This window comes from Hemicordylus capensis, chromosome 6 (genome assembly GCF_027244095.1).
Source record: "Hemicordylus capensis ecotype Gifberg chromosome 6, rHemCap1.1.pri, whole genome shotgun sequence".
NCBI classification, from domain to species: Eukaryota; Metazoa; Chordata; class Lepidosauria; order Squamata; family Cordylidae; genus Hemicordylus; species Hemicordylus capensis.
In genome coordinates, this window is record NC_069662.1 from 60,755,931 (window position 1) to 60,771,935 (window position 16,005).

Sequence of the window (16,005 nt, forward strand, 5' to 3'; positions counted from 1 at the left end):
AATCTCCTTCAGCAGTGCTTCAGGTCATACCTCCAATCTCTCTGGTCATACTTGATGATCTTGTGCCTCAGTTCTCTGCTCCTTGAATGAGATTCCATTTCAGGCCTCTGCAGAGTTTTCTTCTAATTTTTTAGTCTCAAATTGCTGACTTTCTGAACCCAGAGGTTCTTTTGTAAGCATCAGTGAGAAAGTGATTTTGATGATGGAGCATGCCCAGCCTGTTGAATTGGGGAAAGACCATAGAGGGACCTCAATTGCAAAAAGGTTGCTGATTTCAGTTTCTGGAGTTGGACACTTCACTGTGGTGAGAAATAGTTCAGGGAATGTGGTCAACTCCAGAAGTCAAAAGCAGATTTCTTAGAGTTAGAAGCAGTCAAGTCGGTTATAAGACCTAAGGGGCCCCCATATCTTGATCAGAACAGACAACACAACCATGAAAGCCTACATTAGCCAGCTGGGAGGCATTCTTTCCAAGTAACTTCTGCTTGAAGCTACTCTCCTCTTCTCCTGGAAAAAAAAATCACCTGAAATCTTTGCAAGTGGAACACCTCAGGGAAGCCTCATTTCCTACCCAGACTGACTTAGTACCTAGATAAGTACCCAGCAGTGTTATCACTGAATCCTCAGATCTTCTACTGGGTGATAGCCAGGGTTAGAAAACCCAGTGACAAATCTCTCTGCTGCACCAAACAACAAACAGCTACCCAGGTTCAGCATGAGATTTCAAGGGAACAATGCTGAAATAGTTAACTTACTCAGGTCAACTTGTCCATAAGATCTCCTTTATATTCCCTCCTCTCATTCCTAGGGTAATCCGAGAGGTTTACAAATAATGGAAGTGATTATAGTCATTGCCCCCAGATGGCCAAGACATCTTTGGTTTTTTGATCTGGTGAATCATTTTTTTCTTTTCTTTTGCAGGAAGAATCTACTCACTGGATTCTTCCATAATATTCTGATTTCCTCCAAATAGGCTCAGTAATCCATCACAACCCAGGGATGTGCCTAACCACTTAGATTCTGAGCAGGATATAGTGGGAGCCCATGGCTGTTCCACTGAGGTAATAGACTACCTTTTTGCATTTAGACATCCTTTGATCAATAATATGGCACCACCTGGAAGGTCTTTGTGTGTGTCAGAGGTCCTGCAAGAACGCACTATCAGCTTGGATCCCAGAGGTCCTAGCTTTTGCTTCAAGGGCTCGAGCCAAACACATTATGCAGGTGAGTATTGGTCCTAGGCAGCAATCCTGGGAGACTGTTTCCTCCACAGTACTTTGCATCCAGATGTTTGTAGATTTCTCAGGTTGACTTCCCTTGTCCTCATCAATGTGCAAGGTACCCACCTGGAGTCTAAATATGACCCTACAGTCCCTGCCTCCCCCCCTCCCTTCAAACCACTGGATGCCCCCATCTTAAAATTCCTCACTTTGAAGATAATTTTCTTGCTGGCTGTTTCCTTGGCATGGAGGAGCTCTCTCCTTGGAAAAAGAATTCTACATTGTGCATCAGGACAAGATGCAGCCTGATCCATCTTTATTCCCAAGATTCATTTTGCTTTTCACAGAGCTCATGAGCTCATACTTCTGTTCTTATCCCACTACTTCTTGGGGGAAAGAGTAGTACACACTTAATGTCTGCAGATCCATCAAGTTCTACATGGACAGAACCTAACTCATTTGCTATCACAGATGCCTCTTTGTCTCATTCAGAATGTCATTTGGGGGTGTCCACTGCCTGTCTGACACACTGCCATTGGAAAAGCAATTTGCAAGTACTGGAGAGCATCATGGTTCATTTTAATAGAAGTGCAGCTACCTCGGGTACCTACTGAGAAAATGAATGCCCTCGAAGAGATATACAGAGTGACCACCATTTATATTTACTACATTTGGGTTTATTGACCCTTCTAAAACTTATCTTTTTTTAAAAAGCATCAAAACACAAACTAAGATGGTAAGGAATATAGAGAGTATCAACAAGGGTAAATAACTCATAGATACATAAAATATCTGTAATTAATATATAAAGAAATAACTTCCAAAGATGCATTTCTGGTCATCAAAATATCATCAAATTCAATCTATCCATTTCCTCAATTCTAGTCCATCCAGTAGCTGTTCCAGTAACTTTTCTGCTGCTGGATGATATCTCATGTGGGTTATCCTTCCCATGTGTCCCAGTAGGCAGGATTATGTTAATTAAGACAAAAAAGCTTAAATAGCCTGGAAAGGAGAACCACTCCCAGTTCTTACAGTCCTGCATCCAATTCCAGAGGAAGCTTATCTATCCTAGCCAAGCTTTCTATTCCTGTTTTTTCCACCTCATCTGTTCAGCTTTATTCTGTTTCTACTAATCTTCTCATCTTTATTCAATTTTCTCTGCAAAAATACACACACACACACACACACACACACACACACCCCTTTCTTCTTCTACTTCTAATGTCTTGTTTCGCAAGGGGAAGAAGATGGCAAACTTTTTTCCCACCAGCAGCACCCTGCTGCAGACCTTTTCAGCCCACGCTGGTACCTCTGGCCTGCCACTGCCGTTGCACATTGAGCAAGGAAGAGGCACGGACCCAATAGAAGGCCCTTCTGGCCATGTGGGCCTCCCTCCGGACCGGGACCAGCCAGCGGTGTTCACCATCGTCGTTGACAGTGGACACTCCACCACAGTGAGGCCTTGCCATGGCAGCCGGGAACAGCTCTGGTTGGAGCACAAGGCCCCACTCCTTCCTCCATGCAGCTTCCCAAATGGCAGCGCTGGAATGCCCCATCTCCTGAAGAGCTACTTCCACCAGTGGCCCCACCGCCAGAAGGCGGGCCTCCAGAGAGGCACAGCCCAGGCCAGGAGAAGCAGCAGAGGCCCCGTGTATATGGCATTCTTCTACCATTGCTGCATGAGCCTGCCAGGCCATGTCTGCAGGAAAAGGTCTGCAAAAAAACGGTATATAAATTCAAGAAAGAAAGAAAGAACCAGGGCACCTGGATGTGGGTGCAGATGCAAGCCCAACTAGGCCCATTCCACCACTGCTTCCCAGGCAAGACCCAGATGCTGACCAGCCAGGTAAGACCTGGGCCTTCTTGCCCACCCCCATCTCCGTTCTCCCTACCAGCCCACTCCTCCATCTACTCCCTCACTTGCTTTCCCCACTGAATTGCCAGCAGTGTGGCAAGCCTGGTTTCAAGGCATGTCGGATAAGTCGCTCTCACAGTGCCCCAAACCAGCCAAAAAGTGGAACAGGCACAGGGATTCCTCATCCTCATCTTCCTCTTCCTCATGCTTGTCCAGGTCCCCTAACAAGAGGAAGAAATGGTCAAAACAGAGGAAAGCCCTTAAATCACGAGTCCAAAAAAAATCCAAAAGTCACAAGAAAAGTAAGAGGGGCCAGGACTCTCAGTTCACTCAACAGCGATTTTGGGATGTGAGTCCCCAGCAAAGGGCCTGATTTGAATCAGCGAAACCTGGGTTCTATCATTGATGTAACTGGTCCAGATACTGTCCCCTGATTGCCTCATTCCAGGGGCAGAGGATCAAGATGTGGAGATAGGTGAATGGTCAGATGATCAGACCTCTGAACCCCTCTCCAAATCTTTCTATCATTTTCATCATTCATACTCTGGGGCTCCAACAACCCAACCCACAGGAATGCACTCCTCCATATAGAGAAGCTCTTGTGTTCTCTATGCCCAAACACCGTGACCTGCTCTTTCCCTTTCCTGATTGTTTCTCTGACATGGTTAAACAAGAGTGGAAAGTTCTAGCTGCAATTAGGAACCCCACTCCTCTTATTAACAAGTTTTATTGTCTTACTCAGGAAGCGACAGACATGTTCCAGATTCCTCCCACTGACACTCCCATGGTGGCCTTGCTATCAGGTGCCATCCTTCCTTGGGATGGGGACACCTCCCTAAGAGATCCTAATGAAAAGAGGATTGAGTCGGCCATCAAGAAATTTCAGGAGGCGTCCTCATTATCTGTGCAGGCTTCCACTGCAGCTTCTGTCATAGCAGGGGCATCCCTGCTGTGGGTGGATGAGCTTCTTCAACCCGCCCCCCCCCCACCCACACACACACATATACACACAAAAGATGTCAACTACCAGAGGCAAATCCTCCTCATGATTCAAAAGGCACAAGCATTTATTATAGATGCAACCTTGGACTCCATTCATTTCTCCTGATGCTCTATGGCCTCTATGGTGGTGGTGGTGGTGAGGAGGAACCTATGGTTTAATCACTGGCAGGTGGATTCCACATCATGCACAGACTTGGTCACCATTCCTTATACTGCGTCTAAACTCTTCGGCGATGATGCCTTTAAGGAAATACTGGTGGAAACAAAGGATAAAAGAAAGGGTGTGGGAGGTCGCCCTGACAGCTCTCCTGATTCACCGCCACATGGTGTGGGAGGTCGCCTGTTGGAATTCTTCTACACATGGGAAGCCACCATAATGAACCAGGGGGTACTCTTCACCATCTAACATGGGTACAAAATAGAGTTGACCCCACAACTGCTTCCTCCCAACAGGTAGTTCCTGCTCTCCTTCCAAATATGATGGTCTGTCAAAAGCAATCCGACATCTCTTCTCCATCAACACAATGGAACTGATTCCCCTTCATCAAACAGGCAGGGGGGTTTACTCTGTTTTGTTCACTGTACCAAAAAGGGACAGATTTCTGCAGGCAGTACTGGACTTGAAGTTCCTAAACAAATTTGTACAGCACATAAAGTTCTGGATGGAGACTCTGAGATTCATCTCAGAGACCTTATACCACACCAACCTCTTGGCCTCAGTGAACCTGATGGATGTACTTGCACGTTCCGATCCACCCGGTGAGTCACTCCTTTCTACACTTCAGATATGATGGCCTTCATCACCAGTACAGGGCACTGCCATTCGGATTCTCCTCAGCACCGCCGAATCTTCACAAAGATCCCCCCCCCCCGATCTCCACATAGTTGGACAACATCTTGGTATGGTCTCCTTCCATTACAACTGTGAGGTCAGATGTCAGAAACACCCTTCAAGTGCTCATGGAACACGGATTCCTGGTCAAGCAGACCAAGAGCCAACTCCTCCCCTCCAATCAGATTTGCCATCTGGGGTTAATAATGGACACCTCACAGGACTGTCTGATCCTCCCCCCACACACACACTATATCCAAGATATCCTCCAGTTGATTAACCAGGTGACTGCCTTACCTAAAGTTCCAGTACTCACGCTATCCAGACTTTTGGGTCTTATGGTGGGTGGCATCCTTGCCAACAGTACAGTGGGCCCATTTCCACCTACGCACACTTCAGTGGTTTCTTCTACCATGCCAAGCTGCCATAGCATGTCGGTGACCCACCAGAGTCAATCTTCCTTCTCGGGTCTTACATCCATTTAACTGGTGGACCCAACCATTCTGTCTTTCCCGCAGTCAGACCTTTCTGGGCCATACCAGAGTGATTCTGATGACAGTTGCAATTCTCTCTGGCTGGGGGGTAAACTGCCTACACCTCTCAGTGAAGAGGAAATGGACTGTGCAAAAGTGAGCCCATGGTTTAAACTGGCTTGAGCTCAGAGCCATTTGATTCGCCCTGAAACCATTCCAACAGCTTCTGCAGAATTGGCATCTCTTGGTCCGGATGGACAGCATCACCACAAAAGCCCGTGTGAACCTAGAATGGGGCACCAGATCCCTACATAAGGAAGTCTCACTGTTGCTCCATTGGGCAGAAGGTCATCTTGCCTCACTAACAGCCCATCATGTCAGTGGGATTCTGAACACTTGAGCAGATTGGCTCAGCAGGAAGGATATCCAGCCAACCGAATAGAGCATCAGCATTCCAGCCTTCAATCTCATAACTCAAGCCTTGGGCACACCACAGGTGGGCCTGTTTGCCTCACCAACCAATGCAAAGCTTCACAGGTTTTTCTCCAGATTCCTATGCAAGGACAAGGAGGCGGTGGATGCTCTCTCAACTCCATGGCCGCCCGTTCTTGTTTATGCTTTCCCACCCATACTGGTTCTCACCCGCCAGCTCCGCAGAATTCACCTCACATCTCAGGTACTGCTTGTGGCTCCACACTGGTCTCAAAGGCCATGATTCAAAACTTATGCATCTGGCTGTGGAAGGCTCTTAGTTCTTTTCAGTGACCCAGGACCTGCTGCACCACAACCCAGCATGGTTCAAGCTTGCCGCCTGGCAACTGAACGGAACATCCTAAGACTTCTAAAATTTCTTAGCATCCCATCCAGTTTCTACCAGTCATATTCACCAGTTAACATGGTGGGTTTTTCTTCTTTGGTGCAGATGCAACACCCTCTCAGGAGACTACTGCAATCTACCAGAAATCTGATTCTTTCAAGAGGGACTGGATAAAGGGCTCAAGACTAACACGCTCAAGCAACAGGCAGCCTCACTGACAAACCTTCTTTCCACCACCTCTGCTAAAAAGCTTCACTCACATCTGCGCCTTTAAATATTCCTCAAGGAATAGCCTCACTAATCTCACCCCCAACCATTCACAGGTTCCTGTCCTTGGATCTTCACAAAGTTTTATGTGTACTGCATAACCCCCCATTTGAGTCCATTTAGTCCATTCTGCTCCATATACTCTCTTTCGAACTGGCATTTCTGGTGGCCATCACATCAGCCAGATGCATCTCAGAACCACATGCCTTATCCACCAACCCTAACTTGCATATTCTCACATGACTCAGTTTGCCTTATACTGGACCCTTCCTTTTTACCTAAAGTGGCCTCACTTTTTCACTGATCTCAGGACATAGCTCTTCTTTCATTCTACCCTAAGCCAGTGTACCTTATGGAGAAGAACTGGCATAAACTGGATATCTGTCACTGTCTGAAGATGTACCTCTCCTGCACAGCTTCTTTCCAATCCACAGATGCCTTATTTGTCTCGTTTCTCCCTTTTTCAGTGGGTCAAAAGATCTCTTCCACGACCATCACCAAATGGATCAAGGTGTTTATCACACATCACTAAAAGCGCGACTTCCATCACTTTTCACAAGCGGCCTTTGGCAAATGGATTCTACAACAGGTTCTTCCACCCAGTAGGCATCTGGGATGGAAGGTTTGAGGACATCTCAACCCACCCTTCAGGGCATCTACTGGTTGTGTTTTCTATTTTATTTTCTTACTCACTTTCTCTGTACCTTGGACTTGACTATTATGAACAGAGAGGGGTTCTCCTTTCCAGGCTATTTAAGCTTTTTTGTCTCAATTAACAGTCCTGCCAGCTATTGGAGCACATAGGAAAGATAACCCATGTGTGTCCTCATATCTAGCAGGAAGAAGAAGCCTTCACGGTGAGTGACCAATGCTCCTCCTATCTGTTTAAGAAGAGTTATCTGGATGTTAACTAAAAGTGAATTCTACCCCCGCTCCCCAAAAAGAGAAGTTTTCAATTCCACCTACAAATATATGGTCCCTGCAGTCAATGTTGATGGGTCTTTTAGCATGTGAGACAGCTACTAAAGAAATGGGTAAATAGGTTGAAATAAGTACTGTATATTTACCTAGTATAGAAATAGGGGAAAGGTTGCAGTGTTATGTAATTAAAATGTAACATATGTACATTTGTTTCAGAACTGGTAGCAAGCTGGGCATCTCTCCATTGATGTTGGCAGCTATGAATGGTCATACTACTGCAGTTAAGCTACTCTTGGACATGGGTTCTGATATTAATGCACAGATAGAGACCAATAGGAACACTGCCCTGACACTGGCCTGTTTCCAAGGAAGAACTGAAGTTGTTAGCCTTCTCCTTGATAGAAAAGCTAATGTTGAACACAGAGCTAAGGTAAGGAGTAAACCTTAGCTTGTATAGCGTCAGCTTAAGTTTATTTGTACTTTACGCATATTGGAAGCTACCCAAAGTGAACAATACACATTTGCTTTAATCCTGAATGCAACTAAACTTAAGTGTGTAGTAGGGCCAGAGTTGGGAGGTAGTTTTTTTCTATCTCTCTCTCCCCCCCCCCCCCCAAATGTTGTTAGGGATTTGGGTATGTTGGATTTACAGGAGAAGAAATAATGGAGCTAGTAGCACTGAGTCTGGAGCTGACATTCCAAACTAGTGTTGCACTATTACAAGCATGCTTGTGGTTGCACAAAAATTGTGCAACTGCAGCATGCCTCATTTATTTCATTGGGAACTTTTGGACAAGAGCACTAAAGCACTCTTGTATAATCCCTATTTGTAGCGCGCCTAAGCAATCCCCTTGCATTAGCGTAACAGAGTTAGCTCCACATGTGCTTTCTTTCTCTGTGCTCTGGATGTTGCCCAGTGAAACTGAGGATGGCTACTCGAGTACAGGTGGAAAAACTTGAGACAGGTTGGGCAGAGCATGGGCTGTAGGCTGTGTTACAGCTTGGCAGGGATGTGCAAACGGGTTTGCTGTTAATCTGGTTCGGTTTGACAGGTCAGGGTCGAACTGAATCACCCCCACCCCAGCCATTTGGGGGAGTTGTGAGTCATTCTCTCCCCCCCCCACAAATGTCTTTAGTACTTACCCCCTGGGGAGGGCTTCTCCGATACCATGTGGGGTGTGGATTCCACAGAAGTTTCCCTTCCCTCCGCTGGCCTTGCTCATGCCAAAAATCGCCCAGTTCAGGTGTTCTTCGGGCCTTTCCACCATCGCGGCAGCCATTGGGGTGTATCCACTGATTATGGAGCAGCTATTCCAGTGATGGTGGGAAATAGAAGATGTAACATTGACAGGTCAGCAGGCTGTTGCAGGGGAAGGGAGATCAGAAACGTAATTGCTGTTTCCCCTTCTGGCTGTCCTGCCAGCTCTTTGACCTTGGAAAGCAATGCCAACCATCCACAGAGCCTCATCTTGCTCCTTTGTAATACTAGGTCGGCCTAGAATAAGCCTGACATAATCCATGATCTGATTTTGGATGAAGGGGCCGATCTGGTATGTATTACAGAGACTTGGTTCGGGGAGGCTGGTGGCCCGGTCTGGTCCCAGCTTCTCCCTCCAGGGTACTCTGTTGAGGAGCAGGGGAGGGGACATGGGCAGGGAGGTGGAGTAGCTGTGGTCTATAAGAACAATATCACCCTTGCCAGGATCCTTGTTGAAGTGTCTGACCATATTGAATGTGTGTACCTAAGTTTGGGGACCAGGGATAGACTGGGACTTCTCTTGGTGTACCTATCGCTCTGCCGCCTGATGGAGTCCCTAACTGAGCTGACGGACTTGGTCTCGGGCTTAGTATTGGAGTCTCCCAGGCTTGTGGTGCCTGGAGACTTCAATGTCCACTTTGGGACCAATTTGTCCGGGGTGGCTCATAGCAGCCATGACAACTATGGGCCTATCCCAGGTGGTCTTGGGACCGACGCATATTGCTGGTCACACGCTTGATCTGGTCTTTCACTCTGAACAGGGTGGTGTTCCATGGGTGGGGACTCAGGTGATTTCCCCATTGTCATGGAGGAACCACCATCTGGTTGAAGTTGGACTCATGACCACGTCCCACCTCTGCAGGGGCGGAGGGCCCATTAGGATGGTCTGCCTGAGAAGGTTACTGGATCCAATAGGATTCCAGGAAGCCTTGGAGGGATTTAGTGTTGGCTCTGCTGGTGATCCTTTCGACACTCTGGTGGAGAATTGGAATAATCAACTTAGCAGGGCAGTGGACACAATCACTCCTAAGCATTCTCTCCAGCCCGATTTGAAACTGGCCCCTTGGTATATGGAAGAACTATGGGGGCTGAAACAGCGAGGTAGACTACTAGAGCATAAATGGAGAAAGATTCTACTCAGATCCGACAGATTATTACACAGAGAGCATTTGAAGATCTATGCCCAGGTGATACATGTGGCAAAGAAGCAATTCTTTTCCTTGCCTATTGCGTCTGCAAGTTCATGTTCAGCGGGGTTGTTCAGGGTCGTGAAGGGGCTAATGTGTACCCATTCACCCTTGAATCAATAATTGGAACCAACAATAACTTGCTGTGACCTTTTTAATGAGTTTTTTGTGGACAAAATATCTCGTATTTGGGCTGACCTAGATTCAAACTCCACAATTGTTACAGAACCTGATGCCGAGGTGTCCCAGCAGCTCTTCCCTATGTGATGACCCTGGATCTATTTCAGTTTGTGACCCCTGAGGATGTGGTTGCTTGGAATGGTGTGACATGCCACCTGCCCTCTTGATCCTTGCCCGACATGGCTTATAATATCTGGCAGGGAGGCTGTAGTAGAGGTACTGGTAGAGATCATAAATGCTTCTCTGAGGGAGGGCAGGATGCCTCCTTGTCTTAAGGAGGCAATCATTAGACCGCTTCTGAAGAAGCCTGCCTTGGATCCCTCAGAGTTAAGCAATTACAGGCCTGTCTCCAACCTTCCATGGTTGGGCAAGGTGATTGAGAAGGTGGTGGCCTCCCAGCTTCAGTCAGTCTTGGAGGAAACTGATCATCTAGACCCATTTCAAACTGGCTTTCGGGCTGGCTGTGGGGTGGAGACTGCCTTGGTTGGCCTGATGGATGATCTTCAATTGAGAATTGACCATAGTATCCTTCTGGAATGTCTGAGGGGACTGGGGGTGAGAGGCACTGCTTTTCAGTGGTTCCACTCCTACCTCACTGGCAGATTCCAGATGGTGTCTCCTGCAGACTGTTGTTCTTCCAAATCTGAACTTTCATATGGTGTCCCTCAGGGCTCCATCTTGTCTCCGATGTTGTTTAACATCCATATGAAACCGCTGGGAGAGATCATCAGGAGATTTGGTGCAGGGTGTTATCAGTAAGCTGATGACACCCAAATCTATTTCTCCATGTCAACATCATTGGGAGAAGGCATAACCTCCCTAATTGCCTGCCTGGGCGCAGTAATGGGCTGGATGAGGGATAACAAACTGAGGCTGAATCCAGAGAAGGCAGAGGTCGGAATCCAGATATTGTGCTGGATCGGAACTCAGGAGCCGATTTTGATCTGCCGGTTCTGGATGGGGTCACGCTCCCCTGGAAGGAACAGGTCTATGGGTGCTTCTGGTTCCAAACCTCTCCCTGGTGTCCCAGGTTGAGGTGGTGGCCAGAGGTGCTTTTTATTGGCTTCGGCTGATATACCAGCTACATCTGTTTCTTGAGATGAACGACCTCAAAACGGTGGTACATTTGCTGGTGACCTCTAGGTTGGATTACTGTAGTGCTCTCTATGTGGGGCTGCCTTTGTACGTAGTCTAGAAACTGCAGTTGGTCCAGAATGTGGCGGCCAGGTTGGTCTCTAGGTCATCTAGGAGAGACCATTTTATTCCTGTATTGAAAGAACTACACTGGCTTTCAATACGTTTCCGGGCAAAATACAAGGTTCTGGTTATTACCTATAAAGCCCTAAACAGCTTAGGCCCTGGGTATTTAAGAGAACATCTTCTTCGCCATGCTCCCCACCACCTGTTAAGATCATCTGGAAAGGTTGCCACCAACTTCATCTGTCTGGCAGCTACTCGAGAACGGGCGTTCTCCGTTGCAGCCCCTGGACTTTGGAATGCACTCCCTGTTGAAATAAGAGCCTCCTCATCTCTGGCAACTTTCAAAAAGGCGTTGAAGATACATTTATTCATCCAGGCTTTTTAATTAGATTTATAGGTTTAAAATTTTAATACTGGGTTTTTTAATGTATTAAATGTTTTTTAATGTTTTAAATTCTTTTAATTGTTAATTGATTTGATGTTTTAAATTATTTTCATTGTAAACTGCTCAGAGACGCAAGTCTTGGGCGGTATAGAAATATTTGACCCGCAAACCCCCTCACCCCAAACCAAACGGATGTGGGGTTCAATGGGGGGCAAAACCAAACTGGCCCAGTTCAGGTCTGGTTCAGACTTGAACCAAACTGAGTCAGCCAATTTTGTGCACACCCCTACAGCTTGGTCCATGGTGCTGATAGCAATGAAGCATTTGCAAAGGGCAAAACAAAAATCCCAAAGCTCATTCCATTAGGCATGTGCACGGACCGGTTCGGAGGCCATTCTAAAGGCCTCCAGACCGGTCCGGACACGGGTGGTTTTGGTTCGGGTGGGAGGTTCTAAGAAAGTACGGGGGGGGCTTTACTTACCCCCCAAAGAACGGCACCGTATTCTTTTGAGTAAGCGGGTGGCATACCTCCCTTCCGCCCGCTTCATTCCCCCTCTGGCGCGGCTCTGTCTGTCTCCTTTCAGTTCTCAATCGGGCAGCAGGGTATCTCCCAGTCCCTGCCGCCCGGCTCTTCAATGTCCCCGATCGGCTGGCGGCCGCCCCCTGTGCAGCCCCAAGACCCCTGCCGCCCCTTCCCTTCCCATTTCAAGGGGTCGGCAGGAGAACTCGCCTGCCGACCCCGTCCCCTTCCCCGGCTGCGCTGCAAATGGCTTCTAGGAAGCCTTTTGTGCGCTTGCGCAAAAGGCTTCCTAGAAGCCATTTGCAGTGCAGCCGGGGAAGCGAGCGGACGGCAGGGAGTTCTCCCACCGCCCGCTCGCTAAAGTGTAAACTTGTAAAGTGTAAACTTTAGCGAGCGGGCGGCGGGAGAACTCCCTGCCGTCCACTTGCTTCCCCGGCTGCACTGCAAGTGGCTTCTAGGAAGCCATTTGCAGCGCAGCCGGGGAAGGGGACGGGGTCGGCAGGGGAGTTCTCCTGCCGACCCCTTGAAATGGGAAGGGAAGGGGCGGCAGGGGTCTTGGGGCTGCACAGGGGGCGGCCGCCAGCCAATCGGGGACATTGAAGAGCCGGGCGGCAGGGACTGGGAGATACCCTGCCGCCCGATTGAGAATTGAAAGGAGACAGACAGAGCCGCGCCTGAGGGGGAATGAAGCAGGCGGCAGGGAGGTATGCCGCCCGCTTACTCAAAAGAATACGGTGCCGTTCTTTGGGGGGTAAGTAAAGCCCCCCCCTACTTTCTTAGAACCTCCCACCCCAGTGCCGGACCGCAGCTCTGCGGTTCCGTGCACACCTCTACATTCCATATATGATAGCGAAAGGATTAAGAGGTGTTTGGTTTTTCTTTACTTAAATTTTACTATGTTTGCAGAGAGACTTCTTTGTAAGTTAGCAATGGATATGGATACTATGAAAACTAGTAGTGGTTGCTGCTTTATTGGAGCTATAGGTCCACACTTTTCAATTGAGACCTCCCTAATGCTGTTGCCCTTTACCTAGACTGGCCTGACACCATTAATGGAAGCTGCCTCTGGTGGGTATGCGGAAGTTGGCAGAGTTCTTCTAGACAAAGGTGCTGATGTCAATGCTCCACCTGTCCCCTCATCAAGAGACACAGCTTTGACCATCGCAGCAGACAAAGGGCACTACAAGTTCTGTGAACTGCTTATTAGCAGGTACCATATCTGATCCTCCACTTAACAATCTGATTTTGGGTCCCTGAAGGTGAGAGGGTCAAGAGGCTGGGTTACAGAAAGCCTCTCACTTTATAATTCTTTTATCTTTTATATGACTTTGCTTCTCTGATTAGTTTAGCGAAGGGGCTTACAATCTCAGAGCACACATCCCACCCCCCTACACACAGACGATAAAAACAACAAACGGTTGGTAAATCTTCCTCTAAAAAGCCGATGTTACCCAACTTCCTCTTCCATCCCCAAACCAGTAGCAGTAGATGCAGTATCTTAATTCAGTCCTTCAATCTGGGATCCATTAAAAAAAAAAAAAGTAGTAACTTGCCTAGTGTTCTGACCAAAATATTTTTGCCTTTTTCTAGGGGAGCTCACATCGATGTTCGTAACAAAAAAGGCAATACTCCATTGTGGCTCGCCGCAAATGGTGGTCATTTAGATGTTGTCCAGTTGCTAGTACAAGCAGGAGCAGATGTAGATGCTGCTGATAACAGGAAGATAACCCCACTTATGGCAGCATTTCGAAAGGTAGACTGATGATGGTGTGTGTGTGTGTGCGTGTGTGTGTGTGTGTTTAATACTCTGACAATATAAATTTACTGTGATCATTAGATATCAGGTATTTTGCATATGCTGATGAATTTGCTTGAGACAGAGAACAAAAAAGAAGCTGATTTATTGAGATACAAATTTAGAAAAATTGTTGTCACCCACTCAATTCTATTACGACAAATACAACATATATTTATATACTGCTTTTCAACAAAAGTTCCCAAAGCGGTTTACATAGAAATGAATGCATAAATAAATGCTGGCTCTTTTGCTAGTGCCACATGCCAGACATTTTTAGAGACTGACAGTTATGGCATTTGACTCTCAGGCAAAAAGTGTATGTTAAACTATTGAAAAAAATGTGTTGGCAGTGTGCGCAGAACCACATGTGAATTAGCTGTGACTCTATATGAGGAAAGGTTGACCCCCCAGTTAGATTACTGTTTAGATGAAGTAGATAGTGCTTCTCTAACCAGATACCATCCTATTTTAGAATGCTTAGCTAGTTTGATCTGTTACTATCCTTATTCACATGTAAAGTTTTGTTTATGATACTAAAACAGAGCATTCTAGAACCCACAGCATACTTAAGGAAAGACACGGTGGTGCATAAAATCATTCTCTAAATTTAGACTTAACAAGATTCTCATAGTTTCCACATAGGATATAGGACATGATTAATATATTAAACACATTCGGCATTGTGGTAGACCTTTTTATAGTGATTTGTTTAGATGCCAGATTTGCAGAGACAATTTGCATGATCAGAAACAAAAAGGAAGAGTTTCATCATTTAATCCAAATGGCCACAACTTTTGTTCTTGGGGCTAGACAGAGAAATCATAGTTGTATCTTGAGAACTATATTTTGTCCTGTGGCCTTCAGTTTCCAGCTCCTCTGCTTAGAGTGACTGTAACGGATACCAGTAAGCTTAAGTGTTAACACAGACTAATGGAGTAGGTGCTGCTTTCATACCCCTTCCTAGGCCACATGGGTAAATCTCTTGAGGTGGAGACTGAGTGGAGTGCTGTCAGAGCATGGCTCACTGACTCTTTGTTTACTTTGGGCTGCAGTTGGATAAGAGATGTCTGAATGAGGGTGACCTGGTGAGGAAAGGGGTTGATACTTCCCAGTTACACACAGAGAGTCTTGTGGTAGACTGACTACCACAATTGAATTGTCTTCTTTGCTAAGCAGGGTCAACCCTGGTTGCATTTGAAAGGGAAACTACATGTGAGCACTGTAAGGTCTTCCCCTCAGGGGATGGGGCCGCTCTGGGAAGAGCACCTGCTTGCTTGCATGCAGAAGGTTCCAAGTTCCCTCCCTGGCATCTTCAGATAGGGCTGAGAGAGACTGCTGCCTGTAACCTTGGAGAAGCCACTGCCAGTCTGGGTAGATAATACTGAGCTAGAAAGACCAGTGGTCTGACTCAGTACATGGCAGCTTCCTATGTTTCTGTGTTCCTATCACTACACTAGAGAGTAAAGGTGGCAGCAGTGACTAGACATGCTTTTCATTAAAAAGCCTGGTATTTATTTTAAATGCATGTTAAGGTGCACCCTACATTGATTTGAAAAAAGGCTAATGCTGAACACTTAATTTTCAGGGTCATGTGAAAGTTGTACGCTACCTGGTAAAAGAAGTAAACCAATTCCCATCAGATTCAGAATGTATGAGATACATAGCAACAGTTACTGACAAGGTGAGGATAATTTGTTCACTTTTCCCAATAAAGCTTGAGTAGATCAAGTGCTTCACCATCTGTGGACTTCTCTCTCAGTGGGGGGCATGGCAAGTCATTGCCATTCCCTACCACTCACCTTATCCTGTTGCTTAAGTCTGGCATGGCGTATTTGTTCATTCTAAAGTTGTGGTTTTTATTTTTTATTTTTGGTCATTCTAGGAAATGTTGAAAAAGTGCCACCTCTGTATAGAATCAATTGTTCAAGCCAAAGATCGGCAGGCTGCTGAAGCAAACAAGAACGCAAGCATACTTTTGGAGGAGTTGGATTTGGAGAAGGTAAGGAGTCCCTTTTCTGAAAAGTCATGTATCTAGGATGGAGTGGGAGAAACAAGAAGGAGATCTCTAATTTACAAAATATTTATTA

At 46.6% G+C, this 16,005-nt stretch overlaps 1 protein-coding gene across 4 annotated transcripts in view; it reads left to right on the top strand.

Annotated features, from left to right (window-relative positions):
- ANKRD17 (ankyrin repeat domain 17) overlaps positions 1 to 16,005 on the top strand; it is a 161,431-nt gene that overhangs the window by 118,568 nt on the left and 26,858 nt on the right. For all 4 annotated transcript variants that reach the window (XM_053260477.1, XM_053260476.1, XM_053260475.1 and 1 more), the window contains exons 20-24: positions 7,607 to 7,820; positions 13,155 to 13,330; positions 13,711 to 13,873; positions 15,504 to 15,599; positions 15,801 to 15,917. In XM_053260477.1, the coding sequence (XP_053116452.1) occupies positions 7,607 to 7,820; positions 13,155 to 13,330; positions 13,711 to 13,873; positions 15,504 to 15,599; positions 15,801 to 15,917 (766 nt within the window). The remainder of the gene's footprint in view (positions 1 to 7,606; positions 7,821 to 13,154; positions 13,331 to 13,710; positions 13,874 to 15,503; positions 15,600 to 15,800; positions 15,918 to 16,005) is intronic.